At 46.0% G+C, this 15,879-nt stretch overlaps 1 protein-coding gene across 11 annotated transcripts in view; it reads right to left on the reverse strand.

The window, feature by feature from the left end:
* Positions 1-15,879, reverse strand: part of gse1b (Gse1 coiled-coil protein b) — a 760,234-nt gene that overhangs the window by 46,074 nt on the left and 698,281 nt on the right. For all 11 annotated transcript variants that reach the window (XM_048546473.2, XM_048546474.2, XM_048546472.2 and 8 more), the window contains 5 exons: positions 14,127-14,293; positions 11,186-11,377; positions 7,299-7,478; positions 4,599-4,924; positions 2,049-2,364 (listed from right to left, as the gene is read on the reverse strand). In XM_048546473.2, coding sequence (XP_048402430.2) covers positions 2,049-2,364; positions 4,599-4,924; positions 7,299-7,478; positions 11,186-11,377; positions 14,127-14,293 — 1,181 coding nt within the window. The remainder of the gene's footprint in view (positions 1-2,048; positions 2,365-4,598; positions 4,925-7,298; positions 7,479-11,185; positions 11,378-14,126; positions 14,294-15,879) is intronic.

Genomic DNA, 15,879 nt, shown 5'->3' on the forward strand with positions numbered 1-15,879 from the left:
TTTAGGACTGAGAATAAGGAGAAATTTCTTTACTCAGGCAGTGCTCAGCCTGTGGAATTCTCTGCCACAGAAAGCATCTCAGGCCTAAACATTAGAGATAATGGGAACTGCAGATGCTGGAGATTCCAAGATAATAAAATGTGAGGCTGGATGAACACAGCAGGCCAAGCAGCATCTCAGGAGCACAAAAGCTGACGTTTCGGGCCTAGACCCTTCATCAGAGATGAAGGGTCTAGGCCCGAAACGTCAGCTTTTGTGCTCCTGAGATGCTGCTTGGCCTGCTGTGTTCATCCAGCCTCACATTTTATTATCAGGCCTAAACATTGACTGTTTCTGAGTTACATATAATTCTTAGGCATTAGAGATCAAGGGCAAAATCTGGAAAGGGTACTGAGTTGGATGCACAGACATAATCGTATTGAATAGCAGAGCAGGCTCAACAGGGCCGAGTGGCATAGACCTGCTGCTATTTTCTGTGTTGCTACGTTTCTAAGGTGATATTCAATTAAGGTGCCATGACACAATGGGTTTTGGCAGAGGCACTGGGACTCTCATCTCCTGGCTCCAGACACAGTGAGCAGCTGTGATGCTTTGCCTCTGTGCTGAGACACTCAGGCACAAGAGCCCACCAGGTGCCAGTCCCGAAGGTCAAGGATCCCAGGGATGGATATCCTATCCAATAACAGCTGCTCTGGCCTATCTAAGGCTGGTAATTCTTCTGAATGGCAGTGCCATCAGGAGAGGTGGAGGCTGTTGCTGGAACCACACTCACTGAAGGTGAGGGGTGGGGAACGGTCATGGGGGAAGTGGGTGTAGGGATGTCAGAAAGGGCAGAGAGATGACTCTCAGTAAGACTCCCACCGCTTTCCTATGCTTTATGTCTTGATCAGGAGCTGACTGCCTCTGAATGAAGGACCTCCCCTTCACCTCCCAAGCCTAATTTAGATACATAACTTTAGCCCACATCTATCCCACATGTCAGAAGCCCAGTGCACCACTAGATTAATCCAGTGGAAGTGAGCAAAGGTCTAAATACTGGTTATTAATTGGCTACTTAGGGGTCTCAACCGGCAATGGGGTGTGAAGTCTAATTACAGGCCTTCCTGACACGGTCTGGGATGGGAGGTGGGGAAGAGGGCTTACATCAGATCCCAATAACCACCCTAGGTCTTGGGAGGTCGTGGTGGGGGTAGGGGAGGCCGTGGAGGTAAGTCCTGCTGAGTCGCAGTTGGGGTTGGGGAAGATGGGACTGTGCGTTAGTCGGGGACGGGCAGGCGAGAGCCCGAAGGTGCTGGTTTGGGTCAGGCCCAGGTGTATCACTGGCACCTACAATCTCTGTCCTTGCTTCCAGGCCCTGAATTCATTCAGGTGCAACGGTGAAGGCAGGAGGATTCAGGTCAGCTACTAGCTCACCTCTTTATCTGCCCTTCCTGCCTCCAAACACAAATTGAGAGAAGTCAGAAAATTGCATCTAATGTTTTTACTAAAGTACAGAGAGGTCCATAATGTCAAATGGTGAGTGCACTTGTGAAATTTCTCCTCACTGTTCCTCTGGACAGTTGTTCCTTCTGGCCACCAGTTAAACGCATTACTTAATTTATTTGAAGTGAATGGTTAACAAATGAGTTCCCATTACACGTAGAGGAACTTAACACGGATGGGTTAATCATAAACACAGCTGAGAGCAATTTCCCTCCGTTTGAGAACATGTTGTCCCTCAAGAAACATACTTCACAACAAGTGGATAATTTGCTGCTTTCCAAACTGACAGGTAGTAAAATGGACCAGGGGCACAATGCTGGGCATAACCAAAAATTCAGCCCACTCTCCCTCACAATGGGTGGTTTGAGGAAGACTACACACTGAAACCAGACCAATGTTCCAGTACATTGCCCCCATCAGGTCTAACGGATAGAAACTGAGGTGTCGATAAACTAGGATCTCCCGACCTGATCTTTGGTGAATGCCTAATCATAGCTGGCAGTCCAACCCACTGACTAACCAGCGGTTCAAAGGTTTACCCAGACCCTATTGTCACTCAGCCTCACCTGACAGAGTCCCTGTGCTCCACCTCACTCTGTGAGCCTGGTCGGCCAATGTCCAAGTGCTGCTCAAGTACCTGCTGCCGAAACTCGGACACTTGGTACTGCCGGTCCTCCTTCTCTTGCCGTAGTTGCCGCTGCTTGGCCATCCACTTCTCTTCCTCATTGTTCCTCTGCAGCAGCATGGCCGAGCTACTTCCAGGGGAGACAAAACTGTTGTGGTTGGAGATGAGGGTGGGGACAGAATGGTGTGACATGGAAGACTGGTGCAGGTTTGGATGGACTGCTTTAGGGCATGTCAGTGCAAAATCCTTGGGCTTATCTGAAAAGGAAAGCAAATGTCTGAGGCCACAGCTCTCTAATGGTACGCAACTTTTTAAAAAAGCTCTTTACTAGGTAGAGAATATTGCCCAGCCATAACTACCCTCCAAAAGGTTCTTGAATAGCTGAAGTTTGCAATTCAAGGAGCAGAGGGACAGAGAACAATATCATTTGTTTTCAGTGAGTTATTGTACTCTGGAATACGCCGTCTGTGAAGGTGGTGGAGCAGTAGCTTTTGAAGGGGAACCATGTATACTCGACATGTAGCCAACTCCCTTATCGTAATCACAAACATTAACTTCTGGAAGGCGTAGAGCAGCAGATGGGTTTTCTTTTGCTCCTCAGGGCAAATGTCGTGTAAATCGTTCGTGTTAACATTATATTAATTGTGCTTTGTTAAGGGAAGGATAAATAGATGGCAAGTATTGATTAAGCTATCTTGAGCACATGCAAAAAAGAACTGCTGGGACAGTTGGTCGGTGGGAGGCACAGTTAATGCATAGCCACATTCTGTAAATGAACCTACTGCCAAAGAAAGAATCTGTGTCATCCTTCATTACCTGGCTTGGATCTGTTCAATGGCAAGCACTGCAGACCGAAGCTTTTTCAAGGCTGCCTATTAAGGTTACAGAATGCTTGTAATCAGATTGAGCTACTGGCAAAAAATGGTGACCCAAAAATTTAGCAGACTAGATATTTTTAAAAATGCAGTTCTACCTCTCCAGGTCGTCCTGCACAGGGCATATTAAGCACTAATGCTCAATTACTGTAGGGTCAACATTAATATGTAACTGTTTGGCACACTGGCAGGTTGTATGAAGTGTTCAATGAATAAAATTTGCCTGCATGAATGGTCCATGTTTACTTCCAGTATACTAAATCACAGTATAATAATTTCCTCGCTGCACATGCAGATCATACAAATTTTGCCAAAGCAATCACTAAAAAATGATGTCTTTGTGCTGAGACAAGGGCCCTGCTAAGATAACAATGTGTGTTTGTGCACACTATTCTGGTGACCTTTGCAAAATGTCAGATCTTGTTGTTGCAGTGGGGACCGAGTAAGCAGCCAAGCGCAGAGGTCCCGATACATCTGTAGCTACAGCCATAGCTAATTGCATTACACAGACAGAAGGTTAGACGCTGATCTGAAAGCTAATTGAAGTTGAGACATTTCAAACACTTCGAGATATCTTTGGCTTCCCTTTTTGGTTCAATAGTTTGATTGCCTTTGCTCAACAGTGTCCAAACACCTGCTAATCAAGGGAAAGACAGACTTGCAGCTTTCATGACCTCCGGCCTGTTCAAAAGTGCCATATTGCCAAATGAATACTTTAAGTGAGGTCACTGTTGCAACATTGGGAAAAGTGACATTAATTTGTGCACAGCAAGCTTCCTAAAGTAGCAATGGGATAATGACCAGATAAATCAGTTTCCCTGATCTTATTGGAGGGTAAATATTGGACAGGAAACCAGGAAAATGGCCCTTCAGCAGCTTTAGCACCTCTCTTCAGCAGATGAACCCACCCTAAAAAACAACTTTCTTGCTAATGAATCCCCGAAAAGTGAATAATGAGATCTTTCTTTGTACAAACGTTTAGTGCACACATTTTGAAGATTGAAGGGTGACTTTACTGAAGTGGTAGAAGATCCTGAATGGTTTTGACAAGGTGGATGTTTCCTTTTGTGGCTAAGTCCCATACTGTTTAAAAATTAATGGTACCCTGTTAGATCAGAAATGAGACTTCATTTTCCTCTGAGGTCTGTGCAACTTTGAACTCTGTGCCTAAAGAGGGTTCAGTGATTTGCGATACAGACAGAGGGAGACAGATTCTTTGTTGGCAGGGGAACCATGGACAAGTGGTGGTGGATGGGATTTGTAATTCAAACTGCAAACAAATCAGCCACAATCTTATTGAATAGTGGAGCAAGCTTAGGAACGGTCTATTTTTCGTGTGCTCATGCTTCCTAGTTTTCTTTTGCAAACACCTTCTAATTGCCCCCCTCCTTAAACCCACTTCAGTAAATGCAGAACAGAATATTATTTCTGTTGTACAAGAGTGGGTCTCAGCATGTTTGGTGAAGGAACAGGTGTTCAGTGCCGTACATTTTAAACTGGAGACACAGGCCAGAGAATTCCTGCAGTTAGGCCAGGTTAAGTAAGGATTAAGGAACTGGACTTCACTTTATTGCCAGATATATGTTGTTCCTTTACAACTGTGTCACATCTGTTACCTGCTCGGTTTGGTGTTAATCTCTCTGTAGCCTTCACTCTATCGTCTATCTGTTGGCCTCGTAGACTGGGCAGTTCTGGCATGTGTAAGTAATGGTTTTCCATTGCTTTTGCTGCATTCAATTCCTTTTCCCTGTTCCTTTCCCGATCTCGCTCCATCTCCCGCTCACGCTCCCTCTCTCGTTCCTTCTCCTTCTCTCTTTCCAGCTCCTTCTCCCTCTCCTGCTCACGCTCTCTCTCCTTCTCGCGCTCTGCTTCCCGCTCCCGCTCTTTTTCCCGCTCTCGCTCCCGTTCTCTTTCTCGGCGGAGCTCTTCGTCCATTTGGAGCCTGTGAGTGGGGGCAGGAAAAATTGGAGGGAAAAGTAAAACTGACATTAGTTATTGAACTTGAGAGCACATGGCAAGCAGCTTCCTTTGTTCTTCCGCTTTCAGGTGGAACATTAATAGCAGCTAGACATGACGCAGAGATGCCGTGAGAGGAATTCCTTTCATACAGTGAGGGTGATATTCTGAAATGCACTGCCTGATGAGGGAGGTGGGGGGGAATGGAAGCAGATTCATGGCTATCAGTCAAAGGGGCACAGAGACATACTCAAGATGGTAAGTTATGCAGGGCTGTGGAGAAAGAGCACGGGGGGATGCCAGTGGTTTGGACTAACTGGATGGGTTTTTCAAAGACAATGGACAGACGGGCCTCCCTTCCATGTTGTAAATTCTAGAGAATAGTTCCAATTCCCAAATCCATGTTAATCTCAGCCATGCAGAGACCTTTCAGTATCACAGGATGCCAGTCTAGTCTGGGTCTACTTGTTCGCTGAGATGTTGCAAACTGGCCTGGTATCCATCCCACATGATGGCAACCAGAAGGGGAGTGGCAGTCCCCAATATGTTTTTGGCAATGCACTGCGGAACCTGCAAGTGGTTGCATGGTCACCCAGCCTTTCAGCTCAGAGGGAAACAGTGGCGGTAGGTTCATTAACCTGATGGATGTTAATGATCTGGCTGTTCTTGTTAAACAAACAGCACAGTTGCCATCAATGTCATTTCTCTGACTCTAGCATCCAAATAAACAGACTCACTGAATTTCATTTCTCAACTTGTGAAAGCGGGATTCAAACTCACGACCCTGTGGAACCACGGCGTGCAGACCAGCAGTCAGTCCATCACTGTTGCAAAAAGCAACCAGTTTTGCTGTCAATGACCCAGATCAGCCAGCGAACATTAGAGAAACAAGGTGTCACAATATCATCAGCTGCTGTGGCATTTTATCGCACCTAAAAGCAGAGTGCATCTGTCTGTACTACCAACTAATTGCACTCACAAAGCTTCAATGAATGTACTTGAGATACGGCACTGTAGAGATTCTTATATTTATATAATGTTTTTCAAGGACATCTCCCAGGCCTACAAAGCTAATAAAGCACTTTAATGACAGTCATCCATGTTATTACTCTAGATATCCATGTAATGTGCTGGGGACCTGGGTTCAAAGTCTGCCATAATGGAACTTCAATTCAGTAAAAAAAATCTGGAATTAAGAATCTAATGATGTCAATGAAACTACTGTCCGTGGTCAGGAAAAAATATTTGGTTCACTAGTGGCCATTAGTGAAGGAGAATGCTGCCCTTCCTTGGTCTTTGTGGTAGTAAACTGGCTTTTGCACTTTTTAAAATTCTTTCACATGTGCATTGTTGGCTAGGCCAGCGTTTATTGCCTATCCTGAAGCACTTAGAGAGCACTTAAGAATGGGCCACATCACTATGGGTCTGGACAAACTAATAATGTCCACATGAAAGAATAAAAAAAAGTGAAGCAGCCAATTTGCTGCCACAAATACCAATGTGATAATGGCCAGATAAACTGTTTTTGGGATAGCGATCGAGGGATATATGTTCACCAAGTATAATGCCACTGCTCTGTCTCAAAATTAGATCTCTCACCTGGGCAGGTGAAACCAGCCTTCTTTTAATGCCTCATCCAAGAGGTAGCACCTTTGACTTCCTCAGTACTGCAGTGGTGTGCCTGGATTTCTGTGCTCAAGCCCCTAGAGTGGGAACTGAACCCAGAATCTTGCAAGTCAAACATGCTAACAAACTGAGCCAGGACTGGCACAGCTGGAACTCCAAAGAGTAAAAAGTCAAATCCCACCAAAGCAGATTGAGCCTTTGAATTCACCCATATATAAATGAAAGCATGTAACGAGAAAGAACATTCACACCGACTATTTAACAGATTAACGGAAAAGCACAGCCCACTGACAAACAGCCGGACAAGAAACAAAAGCAAAAATACCACGGACTATCCATTTATGAAATATTGACTGGTAAACTCAATACACCAGACAGTATCTACAAACAGACAAATGTTGGTTCTGTTTCTCAGTCTCTGCCTGACCTACTGAGTATTTCCAGCTTTTTCAGTTTCCACAGTGGCATAAAAACAGCATTTGATGTTTTGACTGTGGGACAACCCTCCCCACCCCCACCCAAAACATTAACATCAACTTGTATTTTGTCTCTAAATATGCCTGATGACCTGCCAGGGATGGCTTCAGCAATTTTCTCCTTTTATTTCAAATTCCGGCATTTTCTGCCTTTGGTTATCTTTCCCAGGAAGAAAGTCAGCTGTTTAACCCTGTTTTTGTATGTTTTATGGTGATTAAAGCCTGCTCATGCCGTGGTAAGGGAAGATGGGGATTTACCTCTCTGACAAACGCTCTGACTGTAGGGCAGTCAGTGAAGAATGGGACAGCTCTGCTGGGAACCTCATCCCAGGTAGGTGCAGGTGCATGGCAGAAGGGTGAAGGGGAGGCAGGGAGGCAGGGCTTGCAATCGGGTAGAAAGGTGACCTCAGGGCTGAAAGACAGTATGAATCATCCACTCTGCAAACACAAAGAGAGAGAGCATAATCAGTCAACTTCATTCTTGACAATCTGTTACTCAAACTCACCATTACAATACACTATCATCTCATCACACTGCTGATAGCAGAGGGGCTTTAGTTTCCTGGGGCACTGAGCTCAGGAATTCCCTCCCTTAACCTGTGCGGCTCCTTCATGGTGCGTCTTTAAAGCCAGCTCTTTAATCCCATTCTTTCTTGGTTCAGCATCATACTTAGTTTGATAATCGCGACTGTGAAGAGATACTCTATTACACTGAAGAAATTCATCTCTTGTTGCTGCTGTAGGACTTAATTTGAGACCTATTAAAGTAAGCTCTTACTCCTTCACTTCAGTCATGTGATGTTGCTTTTGCTAAGCTCCAGAACGTCAAGTCAACCATCCTGGGCAACGATTTGTTGGGTCATCAACATTTTGCAGTGGGGGAAATGGTATAGTAGTCTGCGTGGAGGACTTACCAATTCTCTCTCTCCAGTCACATAGTAGAAGGGAAGAAGTTAGAGGCAGTGACAACTGAATCAAATCTTCTTCCATTCTGGATGGTCTGTGTAACATAACTCAGGAACTTGGAAGGGTTTTTCTGGAAGGAGGGTCTGATAACGTACCTCCCTCCCTCCTTTTTCACCTTTACTGAGATCCATTTAACACTGCTAAAGGACAACACTCCCCAACCTCACCACACATGTGCGCACACACACACAGGGGGTGGGAGATGACAGGGAATGTGCAGTACTGTTCTCCCATAAATGTGGAATAATAAAGACCGATCAGAGAGCACCAACACTTGGGTTCCAACTTCCTCACAACGTGGAGGTTAAGTGCTGCCACACAGCTACATTTAAGTAACAGTTTTGCTAAGAACAGGGCTGATGGCTTTCATGAAGGAAGGTGTCAAATAATGATTTGCTCCAAGTGGTCTGCGCTGAAGAAATACTTATTGGAAGTCTCGCTGCAATGAGAGGATATCTGAGCAGCAGCCCATTTTAGAGAAACAGCTAAGTTACAGAACTTTGCCAGCAATATCGAGAGAAAGTTCAGCCCGAGGATACAGATGGTCTCGTTTACGGTAAGTTCAATGTTTCACCTTGACAAAGTGCAGAACATGTTTCACCCAGTGAATGTTCCTCTCTTGAAGGTGAAACTCTTGTCAGCAGTCTAATAGCTCATCCTTCATTTGTGGGCATGATGAGTGATGGAATGCTTTTTGCCTTTAGATCACAGAACATAGACAGCACAGTACAGGCCCTGCGGCCCACGATGTTGTGCCAAAATTTTACCCTAAACCTAAGGCCTATCTAACCTCAACCGCTACCTTATACAATCATCCATATGCCTATCTAACAGCCGCTTAAATGCTCCAAATGAGGCTGACTCTACTACCCTCTCCAGCCATGCATTCCACACCCCGACCACTCTGAGTAAAGAACCTACCTCTGATGTCTTCCCAATATCTACCTCCTTTCACTTTAAAACTATGTTCCCTTGTAAAAGCTACCTCCACCCCAGGAAAAAGTCTCTGGCTGTCTACTCTATCTATACCTCTGTTCATTTTGTACACTTCTATCAAGTCACCTCTCATCCTTCGGCATTCTAAAGAGAAAAGCCCTAGCTCTTTCAACCTTTCCTGGTAAGACCTTCCCTTCATTCCAGGCAACATCCTGGTAAATCTCCTCTGCACCTTTTCTAACGCTTCCACATCTTTGGGGATCCTCAAAGTGCCTAATACGTTTTCATGTACTGGGACTGTATGCACTTTTGCAAATATTCTTGGTGATATGCAAGAGTTAATTCACAGAGACACATCAGGTGTTGTGCGCCGACCGGGACTATTTCCTGCTCCAAGTGGTGATTCTCTCAAACTTGACCGAACCCAAATTCAGTCTGTTTGCCCTCAACTTTCCCACTGCCTTGATCCCTCTCTTGATCCAGGTTAAAATGCTACTCTTATATTACACTGAACAGAACCTCACCAACTGTCAATGTCTGTAACCAATGGCAACAAGGCTTATTTGTAATGCAAGGGCAAAAACTAACCAACCACAGTGCACACCTTTTTTTAAGAAAGAAACACAAGATGCAAGGCTCCAGGATCCCTCTTAGCCTCCACTTTAACTTGGGCATCTGTCAAAGTAGTGTCTATGGACTGCCTTAGAGTCAAGTTCCTTTTGTCACTTTGTTGGGAGAAGCAAATCGTATTTGCGTTCATATGGGTGGTCTTTTGTACGTATATCACTGGCCTTTTGCCTCTTCAGTTCCTGTCAATCACCAGTCTGAGCTCTCTCAGACAGGTCAGTAGGGATATGGATCCCCAGTGACAAAAAGGGATGTGTGAAACCACAGCTCAGTGAGTATCTCAGGTGGCTGTACTCTGTCCCCTGGAGGGCACCACAGACAATCACAGCCCAGAGTGATGCTCCCGTCAGCGACACTGCCCTTCAAGAAGGGTGGGGGGGTCATACATGGAACACATTCCAGAAACGGTCACAGGGCACAAAAGGGAATGGTGTTTCGTCCATTCTCTCCTTCCTTACTCCAACAATAACTTAGCAGATTGCTGTCTGGTCGGTGTTCTCGAGGTAACACAAGTAAGGTGGAAAGAATGTGAAGCAGGGAGCATGAAAACAGAGGCATTTGTGAGGGGGTATCAGGAGGGGGTGAGTGAACACTGGGTGAAAGCAGATCAGGTTTTGGTGTGAGCTCCGATACAGGAACCTAAGGTTTTGATGATCCCAACACTGCAGCAGGTGGGAAACAAGAGGTGGGTCAGTTCAGCTTTGGAATGTTCTCTCTGCAATGGCAAAAGCTTAGTGAAGCATTTCAAAGGCAAATGGGCAGTTTTACAGGAATTGTCTTGGGTAACAGCAATTCCACTGGGTCAGAACATTTCCTGGTTCAGCCCTGGGGAGGACAGCCAGGGAAGAGGACAGTAATCAGTGCCTTCAGGAAGAAGGTGGGGCTTCAGTCTGCACAATGCTCCAGTGCAGGAAAATGGTAAGCCCAGGAGCAAAACAGACACAAACACAATCCTAGATAATAAAGTGTGAAGCTGGATGAACACAGCAGGCCAAGCAGCATCTCAGGAGCACAAAAGCTGACGTTTCGGGCCGAAACGTCAGCTTTTGTGCTCCTGAGATGCTACTTGGCCTGCTGTGTTCATCCAGCTTCACACTTTATTATCTTGGATTCTCCAGCATCTGCAGTTCCCATTATCTCTCTCAAACACAATCCTACTGCTTTTGCTCAATACATACTTGGGAATGACCGTGTCTTTCCATGGCACTGTATGTCTCCAAATAAATTAGCTTCATGACAACCAAAGACCACTGGGGGTCAAGACAAGTAATTCTCTGTTTTACCCACACATGAGAGAATGTGATAGAAAAATACATACCCGTGCAGGCACTCTTACGCACACAAACATGCAATCACGCACACTCGCACACAGGCACACACTTGTATTATCCAAATGCAGTCTGACATGCACATACTCACGCACTTACGAAATCTCTCACAGACTCAAGAACTCACATGCAATCATGCACACACACATTATTCACACAGACACACACAAACATATACGCATACTCACGCACTCACATGTACACAGACACACACAAACCATGCAGCTCCACGAAGTCAATGGAATAAGTCTCAAACTGCACTGACAAACACAAACAGGTCTCGCTTACCGAAAGGCCGGGTGAGGGAATGGGTGATGTGCGAGATAGCTGGGGTGGTAGTAAGCAGTAGCTGCCTCAAGGCCCATTGGTGGCAGTGAAGGCATGCGGAGCTCCTCGCCAGTGTGATACGGCCTGAAGCTGCGGAGATATTCTTCTTGCACACCCCCTGGTGTGACCACGTGAGGAATGGGTCGCTGCAGACTGCGGGAAGTAAAATCACGAGTCTGAGTATTGTGCATTAGCATGTTCCCTCCAGAAAGAATTACCACCCTTTACCACAGCTTTTTTTGTAAAAACTGCACTCAAAATTTGACTCCAGAGACAGGTTTTTTTTTAAACATGAGAACCAAAGTTATCAGTTGAAAATCTGATAAAAGAAGTGGCTTTAGCAGAAATGCTTTTAAAGGACTAGTACAACCATTTGTCAAACATTTGCTTTCAGCACCTTGAATTGTACAATAGAGTAAGATGAATTGGATTTTTGACCCAGAGGCTAGCATTTGGACTCCAAGCCTCAACAGAGAGCCAGGGGAACAATGTACAATGGCAATTTTTCTCAGCTTCGTTCATCATTCATGGGTGTGAGCATCACTTGGATTTTATTGCCAATCCCTAATTGCCCTGGAGAGGGTGGTGGCAAGCTTTCTTCATGAACTGCTACAGTTTGAAACATGTGAGATTCTTAGACGTCGAGACAGGATAGAAGTGTAGAGGGTCGTTTCTCCCTCTGGGAGCGTCTAGGATCAGAGGGTACAAGCCCAGAATAAGGGGTCACCTTTTCAAACCAGAGATGAGGAATTTCTTCTCTCAGAAGACGGTGACTCTGTGAAATTCTTTACTGCAGAGGGCTGAGGGTGGGTCATTAAGTATATTCAAGGCTGAGATGGACAGATTTGTAATCACTAAGGGAATCAAGAGATATGGGTGCAAGGCAGGAAAGTGAAGTTGAGGATTATCAGATCAGCCATGATCTCACTGAATGGTGGGAAAACATGATGGGCTGAATGGCCTACTTCTGCTTCCATTTCACATGATGTTGGGGTGTAGGGGCAGGGTCTAGGGTATTAGGAAGAGAGTTCTAGGATTCTGATCTAGTGACAATGAAGGAACGGTAATACAGTTCAACCTCAGGACAGTGTGTGGCTTGGATGGGAACTTGTGGGGTGCTGGTGTCCCTCTGTATCTGCTGCCTTTGTCCTTCTTGGTGGTACAGGTCCTGGATAGGAAGGTGCTATCAGAGGAGCCTGGATGAGTTACTGCAATGTGTCTTGCAGATGGTGCAGACAGCGCTAGCAAATGATTGTGAGGGCAGCAGTTTTGGAGAGGTATCCTATGTAACTGGGTGAAAGGCATGGCGTAGTAGGCAATAAGGGCAGGCACAGAAAGACGAGCAACTTGCCTCAATGTCTCAGCATGGAAAAGTCCCACCCCTTGGCTGCTTGGGAAATCAACCACGACAAATGGCCTTTCCTCAAACTAACAAAACAAAACGATCAACACGACAATAAACTGGCTATCAATCGGCTTCTGTTGCTGACACACTGCCCAGAGCATCCCGCTGTGTCTCTGACTGCAGAGACAAGGGGTAGGTATTGGTTTGAGGCAAAGGGATTCAGGAGCTGGGTCTGTTCTGGGATGTGAGCGTGTACCCACTGGCCCCGCAACCACCGACCCCAGCAAAAAGACAATTCCACTGGAGGTGGGCATTTAATTAGAGAGGGAATGGGAGTAGCAGCCAACTAGTGACTGCGGCGGTTGCGGGGTGGGTGGGGGTGGTTAACGGGGGAGGATCAGGCACAGCACCGGCTTGACACAACAGCTACTTCTGTAGCATGTGTCCAGAACAGAACAAAACGTTAAGCACATTAATCTCAAAATTAGCCTGGACGGAAGTGGGGGCTTGGATCGCAGGATAGGCTGTCCTAAAATTTAATGGCTGAGCAACAGGGCTTCTGCCAAAACCACAACTTTAAAAGAAAACTGCAAATGCATTCCACCTGACTGCAGCTTTTCAGATTTACACAGTTCCTCATGGCTGACAGCCCACCCCCAATCTCAGGACATTTTATTAAAATAACTGTGTCCAAATTTACAAACGTAGGTGAGTTCACAATCCCACTGCTTCGGAATCGGGAACAGAGGGGCAGGCTGGTATGCAACATCATAGCCTTGGTCAGCCATCTCCAATGGCGACCCTGTTTGCGCCCTAATAATCGCGGTCCCAATTTGCGAACGTGGAGATGGAATATGTATGGTCATATGAACGACACCGTTAATTTCCTCACAGCTTTAGTGCACAATTGAGTGTTAGTTTACCTTTTAACGTATTGTTTACCAACCTGCGCGTTCCCCCCCCACCTCATTTCTTATTGTTGCCACTAAGTAAGGCATCGGTGAGACTGCAACTGGAGTGCTGTGCACAGTTTTGTTCCCCTTTTTGAGGGAAGATGTAGTGGCATTGCAGGCAGTCCAGAGGAGGTTCACTAGATTGATCCCAGAGATGAGGGGTTTGTTGTACGTCACTGGTCCGGCAGCATGTATCCCCCATCGCTAGCTGCCCAGGGGTTTGCCCAGGGTCAACCACATTGCCGTGGGTCTGGAGTCACATGTAGTCCAGACCAGGTAAGGATGGCAGTTTCCTTCCCTAACGGAGATTGGTGAACCAGATGGGTTCTTCCTGACCAGCGCCAATGGGTTCATGGTCATCATGAGATTCTTAATTCCAGATATTTACTGAATTCAGATTCCACCATCTGCTGTGGTGGGATTCGAACCTGGGTCCCCGGGACATTATTTAGGTTTCTGGTCTAGTGTCAATACTATTAGGCCATCACCTCCCTGACATTAGGGATGGACAATAAAAACTGGCCTGGCCTGTGATGCCAACATCCCAACAATTAATTTTTTTTTAAAGTATAAAAAGGCTCTTGTTGCTGCTGCGTTAACTTACTTGAGAGGAGGGAATCGGGACTCCTGGACCATTGTGCTATGAGTGAGGCCAAATGCATAAGGGGTGGCCAGGAGATGAGATGTGATAGATGGAGCTCCCTTCTCCGACTGGTGCTGTGATTCTGTGTGCATTCGCTCTCTGCTGGGGCCCCTGGACACTGCTTCCGGCTGGAAAGGCACAAAGGTGAAAAATTAAACAACGCTGTCCGCACCTGGTTAACAGCTCAGTGTGAGCCTTCAACAAGCCCCACCAACGCACCATTTGCCGATCTGCTAAATCCTGCTGGAACCTGTTTCTCTTAACATAGAACATAGAACATTTCAGCACAGTACAGGCCCTTCGGCCCTCGATGTTGTGCCGACCTGTCATAACAATCTCAAGCCCATCTAACCTACACTATTCCGTGTACGTCCATATGCTTATCCAATGACGACTTAAATCTACTTAAAGTTGGCGAATCTACTACCGTAGCAGGCAAAGCGTTCCATTCCCTTACTACTCTCTGAGTAAAGAAACTACCTCTGACATCTGTCCTATATTTTTCACCCCTCAATTTAAAGCTATGCCCCCTCGTGCTCGTTGTCACCATCCTAGGAAAAAGGCTCTCCCTATCCACCCTATGCAACCCTCTGATTATTTTATATGTTTCAATTAAGTCACCTCTCAACCTTCTTCTCTCTAACGAAAACAAGTCCCTGAGCCTTTCCTCGTAAGACCTCCCCTTCTTCATAATTGAACACAGAAATGAATAACTCCAGCTGTAACAATATCTGCGCCGATTCTTCATTCAGATGAACCTTTCAAACTGCGGCCCAGCCTGACTGCCCAATGAGAAAGGCAAGGTGGAGGGACAATTTGAGAATGATAAGGCTATGATCCGGGTGTCCCGTGCGACATTTCTTAGGGTGAGTGAGTGAGGGAGGGACACAGCACGGTGTGCAGTCTACGCCCATTTTAATGTGAGGCCTGGGCAGAGGAGAAAGACCCCAGAGAGGACAATCTGAACCACTGCAACATTCATTGATGTGGGTCAAGGACTAGAAAATAGGTCGGTACAGACTCAAAGGGCTGTAGGGCCTCTTCTGTGCTATATCACTGCATGGCAGAAGAAAAGCAAACTTTACAGGACTGGAATAAGATCGAAAGAAGGTAAGTTCTTTCAATTTTACCACCACTCATCACTTCATGGTCCAGGAGTGAGTCCTTTGACCATCAAAAGGAAACTTGGGTAGCTCATGCCCCTGGATTTCCTCTCCCTTTCCATTTATTGTTCACTAATTGACCATGAGGCCTGTACCCTCAGGCCCCTAGGGCAACACCTCCTGCCACTCAAAGCCTGTTCCCACCCACCAGGATGCTAATCAGCCTCTCATATAGGATTCAGTCAGGAATTAAGTCTATTAGGCCTCAGGTTGGGGTGGGACAGATTATTCCACCCCCCCATCTATGTTGGTCCATAACTGCAGAACTCCCAACAGGAGTTAAAACCGATCTTTACGTTCCAATACTGGCTTCAAATCACCGCTGCATCATTGTTGTATTCCCCTCCTTACCGCCTGCAAACTTTGTCTACTCATGGGGGCGTCATTCTCATGGGAGACTGTCAAACACATTTCCCACCTCTCCCTCACTGGGAGTGTCACGTTCACCTATATTTCAAATGAAAAGGGGAAGCAAAATAAAGCAGCTGCTGCTAAATTTTTAGGTACAAAATCACGAAAGAAACAGCAAAATCTTCCTAAATAGGGGTTTC

The sequence above is a fragment of the Stegostoma tigrinum genome, chromosome 16 (genome assembly GCF_030684315.1).
Source record: "Stegostoma tigrinum isolate sSteTig4 chromosome 16, sSteTig4.hap1, whole genome shotgun sequence".
In the NCBI taxonomy this organism is placed as follows: Eukaryota; Metazoa; Chordata; class Chondrichthyes; order Orectolobiformes; family Stegostomatidae; genus Stegostoma; species Stegostoma tigrinum.